The sequence below is a fragment of the Pygoscelis adeliae genome, unplaced genomic scaffold (assembly GCF_000699105.1).
Source record: "Pygoscelis adeliae isolate BGI_AS28 unplaced genomic scaffold, ASM69910v1 Scaffold91, whole genome shotgun sequence".
In the NCBI taxonomy this organism is placed as follows: Eukaryota; Metazoa; Chordata; class Aves; order Sphenisciformes; family Spheniscidae; genus Pygoscelis; species Pygoscelis adeliae.
The window spans coordinates 1,785,617-1,802,002 of record NW_008824196.1 but is presented as its reverse complement, the minus strand read 5'-3'; the positions used below and the strand labels follow the sequence as shown (position 1 = coordinate 1,802,002).

At 34.7% G+C, this 16,386-nt stretch overlaps 1 protein-coding gene across 1 annotated transcript in view; it reads left to right on the top strand.

Annotated features, from left to right (window-relative positions):
* The window catches only part of DMD (dystrophin), a 1,204,567-nt gene that overhangs the window by 757,230 nt on the left and 430,951 nt on the right, over nt 1–16,386 (top strand). Inside the window, 2 exon segments of the mRNA XM_009334780.1 lie at nt 2,485–2,632; nt 4,598–4,747. Coding sequence (XP_009333055.1) covers nt 2,485–2,632; nt 4,598–4,747 — 298 coding nt within the window.

Sequence of the window (16,386 nt, the reverse complement as noted above, 5' to 3'; positions counted from 1 at the left end):
GCCTCAAAAATCATCTATAAAAATTTCTTGCTTGTACCATGAAGTCAGATGATTCTTTTGCTGTGAAATAAAATTTAATTCAGCTCATATGCTTATGCCCCTCCTCACTACTAGAATTTTCACTGCTGACCAAACCAGGGTTCTCCCATTTTACACTGTAACCAGGATTATGTTATTTAAAAGGAATTTTACAAATCTTACAGTTTTTCTTCCTTTGTTTTCCCTCAAACAAAATGCTTTTACTTAAAACACTAAGGAAGCGGCTTTCTTTCCTTGTAAATAAATGTTTCAAATGCAGAACACTTGAATTCACTTGAATACTTTTATTGTCTGGAAATTACAGTGAGGGAAAAAAAAGTCATATAAGATTTTAATGACGTAAAGTTAGGTTTCTTAATATAGGGTGAATTTTTTCATGGATTTGGATGTACAAACTTCTATAAGATAGATATTGACTGTTGGAAATTTCTGAATTTCTGTTCTGCTTGAATAAAAGTTTTTAATCTATAGTTTCTAAGCTGTTTGTCAGACTCTGTGTGTGTGCATGGGCGCAGGCAAGTGTGTCAAGCAACAACTGTTTTCAGTAGTTTTTTGTTAGATGATGTGAAGCTGACACTTTTTATTGATTCTCTTTTGCCTGAAGCTTATTCACATAGCTTTTCTAAAGAGACATCTTTGCTTAAGTCAGCCATCAGAAAACAGTTTCCTAAAAAAAGTAAAAAAAATAATTTGTAAATAAATGATGGCATAGTTTAAAATAAGTGTCATTCCATTTGAACTCTCAGAGTGTTCTATGGGCAGTGACCATCACGGCAAGTATGGAAGACCAGAGAAAGTTAAAACCATTTTCATTCTGCTTTAATACATTTTTGCATTCAGAAATAATATATTAATAATATTGACCTTGATTCTCCACTATAATGTTGAGTTATAGTCTTAAACCACTAACACAACCTCTTATTATGTGTAATAAATGACTTAACCTCTCAAACTCAGTTGGCTCTTGGAAATAAAAATAATAATTTTTTTAAAAAAAGCTCATTTTACATCTTTTACTTTGATCTCAAGTAATCTTAATAAAATAACAGTAACAAAACCCCTATTATTATTTAATAGGTTATTAATTATTGTTTAATTTTATTAATAATTATTTCATCTTTCCATACAGGTAAGACTCAGTGTAACCTCAGTTTTGTGAATGAGTTTGGAGGATAAATTACAAGTGATTTACATAAAACATAGTTTTTCTCCTTCAGAAGAGATCCACCCATAATGTTAACCCCAAAGGGCTCACATTCTGCCAATGCTCTTCCCTGCTGCCCTTGAAATTTTTCTCTTGTATTTCTTGATAACTTTGTAAGCTTAGGCACAAACGTTCAGCTCACCATATTTATACAGTCATGGTGAAAGTAGTCTTATCTGACTTATCAGACACCTGCAATGTTCAGTCTCTTCTCCCAAGTAACTAGCGATAGGACGAGAGGAAATGGCCTCAAGTTGCACCAGGGGAGGTTTAGATTGGATGTGAGGAAAAATTTCTTTACTGAAAGAGTGGTTAAACATTGGAACAGGCTGCCCAGGGAAGTGGTTGCGTCACCATCCCTGGAAGTATTTAAAAGACGTGTAGATGAGGCGCTTAGGGACATGGTTTAGTGGGCATGGTGGTGTTGGGTAGACGGTTGGACTCGATGATCTTAGAGGTATTTTCCAACCTTAATGATTCTATGATTCTATGATTCATGTCTTAGTTGGTCATCTGGATTTCCTTTAATTAATAAAAGAAAAAAGTTGTATGGCAGAATTCATCCCTTCTTATTGTAATCATCTAAGATGAATGCGTGTATCACACCGTAGAAATGCCAAGTGCCATTCAATGAAGACAGTCTGGGTGAGAAATTCAACAGCTGAGTTGTAGATGTAGACAAAGTAGACATCTAAAGTTAGGTGAGATAAATCCTATCCTATTGCTTCTGAAGGACTACAAACCTTACCTACTTTTTGCGGATCTCGACTGGAATGCTTTACACAAAGTATGTGGCACAGTCACCAAAATATCTGTTTGTAAAATATGTACAAATGGGTTTAACTGTCACTTATTATAGATTTACTTTGGTAAAATTTGGTGCTAGAATTCTTAGTTTCTGACTCTGGGCTTCCTTGCTGTTAGTTCACACAAAAATCTGGTCTGAATTATGAACAGTTCTAGTTCTGGCGTGCTTGTTTGCTCCCTGCTATATGTAATCCGGAGGCTGAATTTAGTGACGTTGCAAATTATGACTTTAGTTTTTCTTTTAAAATGCATTAATGCCATCTTAAAAGGGTGCTGGTCTGATAATTTTGATATGAAAAAATCTATGGCACACTTTTAAAATAATTAATATAAATGACAAGAATTTGTTTTCCCTAGTCTGTCTTTTAGTATGGATGAGCACTTCAACATAAAAATAAATTTATAGAAACATTAATTTCACTTTTTTATTACAGGCTAGAGGAAGAAAAGAATATTTTATCAGCATTTCAAGAGGACTTGAACAAGTTGGTTTTATGGTTAGAGGAAGCAGACAGCATTATTGGTATTCCCCTTGAACCAGGGAATGAAGACCAGTTAAGAGACTGCCTTAGCAAAGTAAAGGTATGGTGAGTTTTATTCTCAATGTTTTCTTAATTAATCAATTCTACATTGAAGAAAAGTAAATGCTATTTTCAGAGAAGGGTTCTGCCATCAAACATAGCATTCATATGACTTTTTTAGATAAATCAAAGCAGTGGAATTTCTAAACCCAGGTACAAATATATACTGATCATACTAAAATCGGGAAAGTAATGGAAAATGTATTGAAAGGAAAATACCTATCCTGTCACGAGGTAATTAATCATTATCTTTTTCATCCTCATTTCTTAATTCAGAACTTGACTGTTTTATCTGTAAAACATTTCTCTATAGGTGTCTTGTTAATCTTTTATAACTTCTTACTTATGCAACAGTATTCAGTATTTCACAAGAGTTGCATGCATAATTATAAATGTCAACTGGTTAAAGTATCACTGCAACATTTTCTAGACTAAACATCTAGGTGACTTTTTAAAAATGCTTTTAAAAAAGCCCAATAGAATATTGAATGTATGTTTTTAAAGCCTGGAATATTTTCATGAAGGTGTTAGGGCTTTTAGACTATGATACTGCTAATAAATATATCCAATAGAAGTTGCTCCGTTTAGTTTCTGAAATGTGTCCAATAGAATGACTATGTTTAGTAACCTGCACAATAATAAATTAGTAGTTGGAAAATGCATATTACTTACAGAATACCTGCCTACAGGTTTCCTGTTCTTTCTTGAGGATAAGGACTGGTTATCCTTTATGCCAGTCCAAGTTGAACAAATTCAGCAAGTGATGGAATAGAGCACTAAAGAACCTGAAGGGAAATCATCAGAGTTTCTTCTATCCTTCTTTCAACAAAATGTGAAAAAAAAATCTAAAGATTCTTTAGTAAAAATCTATCTTCAAGTTTCTTTTTAAATAAACAAAAATAGAACAAATAGTACTGCATAGCATTTTAGGAAATGAAGACTTAACCATGTGCTAAGTTTCTCCCTCTGACTTTAGCATAAGATGTCAATGAGCTGAACAGAGAATTTGTGAGGCTTTGCCTCCATTGTCGAGGATATCAGAACGAAGGCAACAGTATGTTTATAAGGGGTGTTAGATGCATCTTATAATTTGCAGACGTGATTACAGGTTTAAAATCTAAATTGATTAGAACCATGAAGGCTCCCACTCCTCATTTATACACAAATATTTCCCAATTGTAGCATTCCCAAGGGGCACATAATCCAAAATTAAAGGCATTAGCATCTCTTACTTGTATCTCATTTTTACAGTCCACCTTGTTCTTTTGGAGCTACACAAGAGAATACATCCTAATGCAGCCAATAATAACACATTGGCTTGCACTGTGGCTCATTTCCTACCTACCTGAATATGTAAATTGAAGAAAAAAAAAAAAAAAACTTGAAGAATTTTGTCTTTTAGTTACATTATCCTTACTTGATATATCAAGTTACTTTGACAATATTAGTTTGCAGTAACTGCATACATGATGGAGAAGTGGTACATTTAGATGATGCCTTGCATTCTTTGGCTTTACTTGTGTGTTTTTTTTAATGAACATACATGAATATGCTTAATTATGAGGTTAGACTGGAGGGCTTTTCACCACTTACCATCTCGGTGATTGTGTTCACAGCATGGAACATGTAAAAACCCTTCTGCAAAGTGCTTGCTCTTTACCATATTAAAAGATTATTAAAATTCATATACATGAGCTATTGAGTGTCCAGAAGTGGAATTTATCATGTAACAGTGATTAATATCCTGAGAAACTCTGTATTTTGGCTTTTAAGACTCTCTTTAGGCTTGATCCACTAATGCAGTCTCTTTTGGTGGGTTTTAGCCTTCTACATTCAGAAAGCAATGGTTATTTTGTCTTGAATTGAGTTTATTCCTTCAGCTGATACACAAATCGATAAGGGTGAAGATAAGAGAGCTGAAAATTCTACCACAGTTCATCTTAACTGCTGTATTTGTCTGTTCCAGTTAAGAGTTGAAAAGCTGCCGCCACACAAGGGAATACTGAAACGATTAAATGAAACCGGAGGAATAGCACTTGGAAGTGCATCACTGAACCCAGACAAAAAGCATAAGCTTGAGAGTACACTGAAGGAGGCTAACCATCGCTTGTTAAAGGTTAGACATATTAGTGATATAACTGTGGTATAAAATTTTAATCTGCAGCAAATATTTGCATTATATATTTTCTGGTATGTATTATTTTTCTCTCTATGAAGAGACATTTGTATGCATAATGAACCTGAGGAAGAAAAATGTGTACAATACACTGCTGTGAGAAACAATGACAGCAAACCAAGACCATTAGTGCCTGAAGTGATGATGTTGCATCCAAATATACTCCCTAAATTACAGGTCTGCTGCTTAAGGGTTGAATGCAGAGCATCATTTTTGTAGCCTGGTGGTTTTGAGGGTACAGCAAATATTCCAGCTTTTGTGACTCAGGTGTATGAGAGGCAGTAGCAAATGGCTGATTGCCTTTATGGAAACACTCCCCAATTCTCTCCTCTCCCCAACCCCTAGGTGGAAGCTGCAACCACTGTTTCACGTTTCACCATGCTTCTTCCAACCTTGAGCTTTGAGTTCTAGTTTCTGTGTAGCAAAGTACCACTCATCTTACTTTCTGGGATCTCCATATTCATGGAGAGAAGTAAGGGAGGATTTTGTTGTATTTTATTGTTGAAGTAGCATATTATTGTGTTGGAAACTGGTGACAATGAATAGCAAATCTGGTAGAGAGAGGTAGATAAAATTTGAGTGCTCTCCATACCTCATGTAGCAGAAATGGTAGAAAGCGTTGTCCAGAGGACCACCACCCAAGATATGAATTAGTCTGGTCAGAAAAGGTCAGTGTAGTATCAGCTGAAGGTTTTCCCTTGAGACTGATATCAAAACCAGAATCTGGGAAGCTAACCTGTGGTATCTATTTGTTAAAGTTACCAGAATGCTGGGGAAAAAAAAAAGACTGATTCGTTGTGTTTAGCTCTGGGAAAAAAACAGTGGGAAAATCTTCTTCTTAGCACCTTACTGAAAAGACAAGCTAGAGTTTCTGGTCAAGAATATTACATCCTGGGGTTTTTTTTGTTACTGTTTCTGTGAACACAGCTGAATTTCAAGCACAGACCTGGGAAATAAACAGGAACTTATTTGATGTGGGAGTCTCATTAGTTTCTTCCTGACAGAAACAGTCTGGCAAGGCTCGGAATATTAGCTAATGGCTCAAGCAAAAGTGGATAATAAATATTGATCACAGTCACAAACTCCAAGTTGGACACATAAATCATTATTTGGGTGCTTGGACAGAAGTATCTCTTTCTCTACAAATGGGTTTCTGAAATCAATGTATATAGAAGAATTCAGAACACTTCAAGATCAAAATAGTGTTATTTACGAGCTGAAGTAAGCATATACATAGCTGAATTTAGGCACCACAATTTGAATATCTGAGCTGTAGTATTAAAACGACAACATTAGTTTTCAGAAAAAAAAAAAAATTACTTTTAGTAAAATTACAGAAATAATACATTTTAACAAAATCTGTAATGTTTCCCTGAATGTAAGCTTTTACTGATTAGTCATATACCTAAAACCTTTGCATTTTTATTTTCTGCTTGCTGATGCAGAAATGTTCCAGGTTGCTTGTCACAGTCAGAGCAACTATGAATGCTGTTGAAAGTAGTTAGGTCTGGATGAAATATGGGGGACAAAGCTACTGTTTAGGGAATCATTCTCTTTACAAGTTTGTGTCTCCTATATCTAAGTAATGTTTCTGGAAAGACATTAGGCTTGGAATTTACCACTTGAAAACTGCCATTTACTCCTAAAAGACTAAAACCAGAAAATTAAACTTCCATTTGAGATCATTACTTAACGACATTATTTTGATTTCAGTTGTCTACCTATGGAGATGTATCAAACCGACAAGTTCTCACTGTCCCTTGCTAGCTGAATCTAAAGAATCTGAAAAATGTAGTATATTTTTTTTAATGAACAGAAACTGAGTTTGAAAATTACAAGACTGAAATCCATACATGTTCTCTGAAGGTGTTCTCTTTCTCTGAAGCTTTCCTTTTCCCCATACGATCTTGAGAGATGGGGGGGGAGGGGGTGTTAGAAGCTCATTTTGGGTTTCTGTTATTGGATTTTTCCAATGAAGCGGAAAGGAAAAATATTTTTTTTTCTTTTACATATATTTTTTTCTTTTTCTTACCGTTTGTGTAGGAAGCCTCAATTAATTTTTTCACTTCCTCTTCTGAAACTCTAGGGTCTGTAATAAAATTAGAAATAAAGTCTGCAAGCCTGACAGAGGGACATAAGTTGTCTTCCTTCAGTTATAGATTTGTAGGCACTGAAAAAACCCCCACAGATTTTACTGTGAGCCAAAGCTCACACCTCTGGCACTTTTATATCAGGTGAACTTCTGTAGGTCACCTGAGGATGGTTTTGTAGTCAGTTGTTTTGATGAGGATATATTTTTTGTGTTCCTCAAAGCACAGTGGACAAACATCATCACACAGCGATTTCTCTGGGGCTTTTCTGTCTCTCCATCCCCTTCTAAGAGTGTCTCTTATACTTTAATCCTTTGTTTCTAGCTGTTTGTTTTCTTTTCTGGCACGTCTGCTAGAAATGAACATGTAACAATCCAGCATTTCTGATTATCTCATGTTGCAGGATGATATTATTTTCAAAATATGAATCATACACAACAGTTACATAAAAAATGTAAGGTAGGCCCTTATCTGGCATACATTAGAGTAATTCTGTTTACTTCAGAGAAGCTGTGACAGTTTACACCAGCTGAGAATGTAGCCAAATATCTCATAAGGTTATGACAAATTTTTGTTTTGCCTTGATCTGCCAAGCAGGGGAATGGGGGACAACACCTGCGAGTCTTAACATTCAAGGTGACGTATTTGAAATAAGTCATGTTCAAACCTTCTTTACAGTCACAGAAACTGTTGCCCTACAGCAATGGAAATAAGCCGAGAAAAGAAATTGAGTATGAAAGGACTTGCAGTCACATAAAAGAAGCTTTTTTGCTTTTGCTTCAGTATTGTCTTTGCTTTTAGGTGTTTATATCACTTGCTGATGACCTTGAAAATAGTTTTTCTTCCTTTGGATAGTAATAATTTTAAAATGACATTTCTTTAGTCGACTTTATTGAGTAGTGATTCTAATAGGCTGCTACCTCAGACATAGTTTAAGCAGAGAATGAAGATTAAAGTCCACATTTGAAATCCCAACTTTTAAATTCTAGCCTGGTTTTACTTATTGTACCCTCTCTAAAGCCAGTATTTCTTGTAAAAATGAAAATAACACTATCTTTGTGAAGTCTTAATAGTATGAAAAATGAAGCATTTTATAACCATTTTTCTGCCTTCACATTCAAGAATTTTTTGTTTATTTTCAAAGCTCAAAGTGTCTTCTGCTGTGATAGCCAAGTAAGCTAACCACCTAGTGCTTCAAAGCATACAAAAGGGGTACCAGGCACTGGAGTTTGTGATGAATTCAGTTCTTGACATATACCACCTGCCAGGGCATTTAACAGATCTGTAATGCGTTTCTTACCTTTTACTGAGCAGTAAATGGATTGATAGATTAGGACTGAGACCAGTGAACCATGGAATCAGAGGTTTGCTGGAAGGAGTTTATTACTCTTTAATATTATTCTTGGTCTGGTGTCAGCCAAGAGGGATGAGCTAGATTATCTGAAAGTAAGCTGGATGCCAAAATCAGCATTCTCCTCATTTATCCACCTTAGTCTTCACAACGTCTACTGTATGTATTATGAAGGTTATTATAAGTGCCTGATGGAGACATTTTGTTTTGCTGCCTTTTATTTTGTCTGCTAGTATTAGAGCTAATTAGTAGACACTGAAGAGGCTATTTCACTGTTTACTGCCACAGCAAATCAATTTGTTGTGCTATGTGTACAAAAAAAAATTGGAGTGGAGTGACATGGCTATAATTTGTGAACATTTTCTGTACCACCAGGAAAAGTATAAGTCGTCTTAGCTTGGTTGATCAAGTGTAGAGAAAAACAGATGGGCCCAGAAAGTGCAGAAAGACAAAGTCATAACAAGGTTATAGTTCATGTATTGTAACTTGCCTTAAGTAGTAATTATTCATAGATTACCTGTGATGGCATCAAATTTCTAGCATGTCAATGCAACTTAGTTTGAGTTCACAGATGAATGTATTACAATTGCTATTATTGTTTTTTGTGGCATGGAGGGGAAAAGATCTTGGAAAATGAATGCTACAGTTTGATTTCTGTGCTTTCAATTTGAAATTAGAATCGTATACCCAGCACTTTGGGGATCAAAAGGTTGATATTTTCCTGAAATTTGCTTTCAGTTAATAAGTGACCTGAGTCCCTTAAATGTAGTAAAGTGTTATGCTATGCTAAATTACTTATGACAGTTTGTCATAGATTGCTAATTAGGTGTAGTCCACATTCATGTTGTTATCAGCCGTACTGACAAATGGCCTTGCATATAGCAAAGAGAAGTTTGATCTATATGTTTGAAGTATATGTTGTTTGGATGAACATGAGAATGTCACAAGCTCTAAGAAACAAGTATATATAGGTTGCATTCCTTTTTATTTGAGTGTTGCTAGCAGCTACCACTAATTAAGATTTAAAAAGGCAAAAATTTACTAGCAGCGTAAAGATAAATTGCTGTTTCTCAGCCATGCTAAGCATACAGGAATGAAGATGTCATAACACAACACAGAAGTAAAACAATGCTGATGACCCTTCTTTTAAAAATTTATTTTAGGCCAAGTTATATTAAAATTTATATGCCTTTAGCTTTCCAGTGCTGTTGAGTCATGTTGAAACTAATTATTTTTCTGGAGATTTTGTTAGTCTAAAGCTTAATTTGAAGGTCAGGTGTTTGGTGTTGACGATTATATTCAGTCTAACTAGAAAATAATGTGGATATGTAGATTATAAGCAAGGATGTACTGAAATATTCCTACTGGTAATAGGATAATATATGATATATCTATGATACATCCATATTTCTATACTTTCTAGTGGGTATTTTTTGTCACTAGTTGTAACTTATTCTCACCAATCGCCCACCTTAGTAATGTTTCTGTCTGGGAGAACACAAATCTTATTTGCCACTGAATCTTTGAATTTCTGAGAGAACAAATGAAAAGATCTTTAGGTTCCAAGTCAGTAATGTTGTCCACATTATGGTAGAAGAGCTTCTGCTCCTAAGCACAGGATGATGTAAGATTTTAGAGGTCTACCTCTTCTGTGCATGGAGATCTCGAAGGTTTTGATGTGTCCCTTTTCCAGCTTGTTATTCAAACAGGAAAAACACTCAAGTCCTTACACCAATAAAGAAGTTGAATATTCACAGGGACTGAATAGGGGAGAATTAAGGCAGCCATCCTGAAGGGGACTAATTTTTCTTTTACTTGCTGGTCTGTAGAAACCCTCCCTTTTTCTGAAGCTGAAGAAGTAGGAAATACCTGTGTATTCAAAAGCACAATTTGTTTCATTTGTGGTGTGGAACATTAAATAGAAAAACTGGTTTGTTATTTACTTGATCAACTAAAATCTGGATTCTGTCATGTTGGAACTAAGTTGGTTAGCTATTCTTTTCCGGGAATAAAATCGGTGGAGGGAAGTAATACGATATGTAGTTTAATTTAGCCACTTCCTATAAGTTGTATCATATTATTCATAATTTTGTTTCCATTTTAAAATTTTCATCTTTGTTCTTAAAGACAATGATAAGTCTAAACAACTTTATATATAAACAGTCTTGTAGCCTAAACCTGATATATGTTATACACATATATACATACATCTTTTAAATACAACCAGAAATCTTCAATTGGATTGCATTTTGTGTCACTTAGGAAAATTGCCGTGTACTGTTGTTTTCAGAAGAAACATATAGAGCAAGGATGACAAAACCTTGCATTCAATAAGTAGGAACCATAAGTACATTCACTTATAGCACACTTTTTGCAGATTGTGAAAAGAGAAACTGACTGTGCATTTCAACTAAGAATTCCATAGATAAATAGAAGTAGCTTTTTTTATTTGTTTGTTGTTTTTTTTTTCCCAAGACCATAAGAATTGCTCCTATGATCTTAATGGAATATTGATAATATCGTGGGTTTTTTTTTTCTTTTCCTCTTTTCTTAAAATAAAGTTGTCTTACAGGTTGTGAAAATAAGGTAAACAAGAAAGTATGGACTAAAGCATTTGTGGCCTAATATGAATGTCTGAGTTATTGTTACCTTCTAAGCAAGTAAAATAACTCCTTTGGGTTTTTTCCTATTTTTTTCTGGCTACACATACTGAAGGTTTTCTGGATGTATTGATTTAAAGCCATTGAGATACTTAGATATTTTGAAAACAATGGATTGCATGTGTTAGAAGATAGAGCACAATGGGAATTGGGCCCTACAGCCTACTCAGTGATCAGAAGCAATTTTTAGTCATTTTAGCAGCGTCAGACATGAGTTTTTGTTCCACTTTACATGCTATACTGTAAGTCATCCTAATGATTTTCATCAGAAAGAATTGGAGACTGTTGTAAAACATAAGGAGACATCTATTTTTTTTTTAATTTTTTTGTTAGTTAATGTATTTTGAAAGGTGGATTATAATAGCTCCATGAATGTCTACAATCAAGGCTACGTATAGGTTTTCACAGTAGGTGGAAGAAAATGAATTGGTTTAACTTATACTGAAAGATTTATTTATTTCCTGTGTATAAAACAAGAGATGGTAACAGATCAGGCTTAGACTAACAGATCACTTCTAATCTGATTTAAGATTCAGTCTTCTGCAACGCTTTTTAAATCTGGAAAATTAGTGCTAAGAGACTTTAAGATCTTGTGCCATGCTTGAAAAGAACCTAAATATCTACACAGACCTGTGCTGGTTTTGGTTTTGACCCCCAACCAAAATATAAATGAGATTCAAATGAGGTGAATATTGCTATGGTATGATACTCACTGATTTTTTTTTTTTAACTGTTGCTTTAGAAGAATTGCATTTTACAACCTTAAAAAAAATATCCAGACATTTGCTATAATTGCTGGTTTTTCCAGTTTAAAGTCTAGTTTCTAAAAATGCCTATTCTTTGGGATTTATAAGGACCAAAATTAAAATCAGATTAATGCAGTTCTTAGGAGCAGAAGGAATTGAAAAATATGTAATTTATGCTGTATCTGGAATATCACCAAGGGAAAACCATAGCTGATCAGTTGGCTTTAATCTTAAAGAAAAAATAATTTTACATAGCATATCTATTTTTTTGTGATGGTGGACAAAAATGTTTCAACTCCTTTAGCTCACTTTTGTCATTCAAGGTATATAGTGAAAGAAACGCAGTCACTGCTTCTACTAAAACTTTAAAGCAAAGGTAATTTACAAAATAACTTTTCTGAAATAGAAGTGAAGAGCATCACATTGAAAGAAACCCTAAACAGACCCCAACGTCACCTGCTTTCCTTTCCAGGACTTAGTACATGACCCAGTTCATAGATGATCAAACAAACAAACAAACCCATCAAAAAAACCCCAAACAACAAACAGTGGATGAGAAAGAATATTCACTTTTATTAAAAATAAATACTTCAACGTATTCATAATGAACCAAATAACAGTGCAAATTCTTCTCTATATAAGCATCAGTCATAACAGAATGCAGTTTTTGCTCCAGAAAATGAGGATATTAGATATGAATCCTCTGGGGAGACTTACTGTTATAGAAAATTTTAATGTAAAAGCCAGATTAAATAGGAAGCCAGGTAGTGAAAACTTCCAAGCAGAAAATCCCTTAAAATAGAATTTTCTTTGGTGTTGGTCCAAATGATATAGATAATAATAGGCTTCTTACAATCTTATGGGTTCCTTCATGTGTAGAATATGATGATAGCCAATCGTACTTTATTTTAGACTGAAGCAGGTTAGGAAGAGCATGTTTGATCTCATTTGCAAAATGCAGATGAATGACTGTAAGAATCTGTTTCTAGACCAATTTTGTGTGGATTTCTGGAGTCTTCTATACAAGTCGGTTTGCGGAATATTGAGGTCAAACAGATGAGTTATATCCATACTACACGCAAAAGATATAAAATTTAAAGAATGGAGTACCCTCTTTATTTCATTTTGCATGAGAACATACCAGTGGATGATTTGGGACAAACAAAAGGTCCATACACCCTCTGACCATGTCCATTTAGCGATCTGATAATGCCTAAAATCAGATGCCTAGAGAAACTCATATTAATGAGGAAAAGGTAGTAAGCTAAAAACATACATGATCTCATGGTATCTGGACAAATTAATAGAAAAAAATTTTAAAATTACTACGAAATATAAAAATTGTGCCAGAAATCATTTATGTCCATGTAAACTTTAAGCACGCAGCATCCTGTGTCAAGGAGTTGAGTGGGGAAATTCTGCCATATTAAAGTACAGTTTCAAGCACTGAAGACTGAAGGGTCGTTCACTTAATAAGGGCATAAGAAATTCCCAGGCTTTAGTGAAAGTTGAAGTATAGTCCTGCAATATAAAGGGGTAGAAAGGAAATGCAGAGAGTTTTAAAGTCCTTCAAAGGAGAGAATTTTGATGAAGACACAACTTAAAGTTTTATTTCTAAGAATAAAGAAAAAAAACCCCACAATCTGGCTGAATAAAATTATATTATGTTATTTTAACCACATAGAAGATGCTGGTCATCCCTATTGTGTAGGTAATGTAGCCTTACCAGACCAGTTCACCTGGCCTGTGTTCAAACCAGTGAGTCTCATGGACAATAAAGTGAATTGGGAAGGCTTGTCATTGTTTAGTTCCACTTTCTTCTTTGAGTAGCAGAAACAAAGAGCTGATTGAGGAAAGAATGGTGCTTATGGAATGATTCCATCTGTAAAAATGGATGCAAATGGATTTAACTTTAGTTATACTTGGTAAGCATCCTTCTTTAGTTGCATACTATAGCTTTTTTTGTGTTTCTCCTATGGAGAGTGGCATGTTTGTGCAGCAGTGTACCAGAGGGTCCTGGTTCCCTCATTCCAGGGGCCTGACAAGAGCACACCACAGCTTCAGTCTGGCCCCAAGCCTAGGCTTCCTTCTAATGGCAATGAAGGGGACAGCTTGTCTTATCGCAGTGTGGGGCCAGGATGTGGTCAGGGCATGCACTCGCCTCTGAGCATTCAGAACCACCTCCGCGTCCAGCAGGTTAGATGCAGCCTGAAACATTTTCTGGAGAAGCCTTTTCCCCTGAAACCCAAAAAGCCATCCTTTCAACTTTAGCAGCCAAGCTTGCATAATATGAAGATGAGCAGCCCCCTACTCTGCTTCCCCACAGGCATGTGCTTTGCACAGATTATTGCATTGGTCTATTTTTAATTTATCAACATATAAACTCCAATATATATTTTCCTAATTTATGAGCACAAAAGTAAAAATTAAACAAAAAGTTATGTGTACCCCCAATAAAGCACTGTGAATAAATAGATGCAGTAGCACAGCATTGGAAAAAGGAAGTTTTTAGTGCGGTAAATCCCTGATAGATGGTATATTTGGGTATGATACTTTACAGAGACCATTTTGATCTTGTCACTTCCCACGGACTGGAAATGCCAGAGAAGTTGCTTAATTTTCCAGCTGCCCTATTTTCTTTTGTACAACTCCCCATCCAATAGGAATATTGTAAAATTAAATTACTTGGTGATACTAAAACATTCTGAAGGTTTAAAGCATTGTAAAAGTGGTTAGTAATGCTGTTTTACATTATTTCAGGAGTCCTGCAGAGAATAAGATTGCTCTCTTTTTATGAATGACAGCACCGATTTTCTTTGTCTTGTTAAGTATTAATAAATACTCTCCTACTACAGTATATTGTTTACTCTCATTTGAAAGGATTAGTCATTTTGAAGTCCCTTCAAGGAAAAAATTAAGATATTCAAAATGTTTTTGCAACAATCAGGCAATAATTACACAATATCAAGGGCTCTTGTGGCATACTAGTGAATATTTGTTCTTCTTTTCCTTTGAGACAAGTTTTTGAGTATATTTAGAACAGTTAGGATTCTTTCTTCTTTATACATGTTAGATTTTAGCTTTATTTGTTTTATGTTAGTTTTGGTTTTCCAGGTGTGTTTGAGGCTTAACAATAAATGACAGCAAACATTGTAATTATTTAATGAAAGTTAAATATAGACAAGTTGGAAATTCATCACAGTATTATTTGTGGATTTCAGGCCATGTTACTCATCAACATGGAAAAACTTACAGGAAAGGAACTGCTTACAAGAAAATTGTGCAGATTTCCTAATGACTTTCTTGAAGCATATATCAAAATAATACATCTTGGCTGTCTGTTGACTGTCTTTCCTCCTCCTCCTTCTGTTCCTCATAATCACCCCAACAGCAACCTCTGTGACCCGTCATTCCTTACTTTGTTAGTTCTTACTGTGACTTTCTCAGAAGGTAAGAGGACAATTTGTATGACTGCTCTGTCTTTGTAATCTCCCCCACTTCACATGAAAAAGGGGCAACAGATTCTGGAAGGGTTTTGCAGAAAGAGGAGAAACACAAGAGACTTGCAACATTTGACAAGACTAAATTTGTATTTGGTGGGATGAAGTGGAAAGGAATTGTTCTCTTATCTTTTGAAGTTTCCACAATGTGTGTTACTAATAAGATTTTTCTGTATAATGCTCTATGTGCTACAGCAGTTATCTTAAATCCCAATGCACTTAAATAGCAGCTCTCCATCTAAAACAATAGTGAGGAACACAGGGTTTCATTTTCTTAAAAGTTAACCCACAAAGCATCTATGAATATCAGTTGGGATGTTTATGGTGGTGTGATATTTCTAATTAGGGGTAGTAAAAGCTAACCACCTTGTACAAATCTTATGCTTCTAGATAAGAAAATCTGTAACAGTCCTATTTACCATACTCTTTTTTTCTCTGATACAAACTCTGCGTGGATATCTATTTCTGCTTTCATAACGACATCTTACTACAAATGTCTAAATTATCTTGGATAATCAACATTAAACAGATTTCTACTTTTGAAAAATAAATCGTTTGATTATTTCATAGAAGACTCTCCTGAATGTTATTACTCTACATATGAAATTTAAATATCCGTTTCTAAATTTGTCTTTCAAATCAGAAATCCTAATGCATTTTATTCATTTTATCAAAAGGCAAAAACTGGCTTAGCTTCCTCAGAAGAGATAACTGCTATAGAGTTATGAATAAAAATCATGCTAGTAGTCATGAGAATTCCTGATGCTGCATCATTTATTTTTTTTTTAAAGACTATTAGAAGTTAAAGGAGTTAATGAACAGTTTTATTTCTGTCCATACATTGACATTCGTTATGGGCGTGTAGAGAGTGAGATAAATGTGTGCGTTTTCCCACTTTATAAAGTTCTTTCTTTTCTCTGATTGTTTTGTAGCATTGAAGTTACACGGCATTTAAATTGGAGGTTGGATGTGATATTGGAAAATTAATTTTCCACTATGTTGTCAAATGAATTGGAATTTCTTTTCAGGCAATTACATGTTGGGATTTAGCCCTGAAAGGTCCAACATGCTATTGCTCTTAGTTGTGTTCTTCCACTGCAACACTTTCTAAACAAAAACTATCAAGTATGTCAAACAATTTAGGTGACTGGCTCTTTGAAAAGTTTTGGTTACAGGGAACATCTTAAATATTTTGGTTAAAATAAGCTCATGACTATTGGACCTGAAAACCT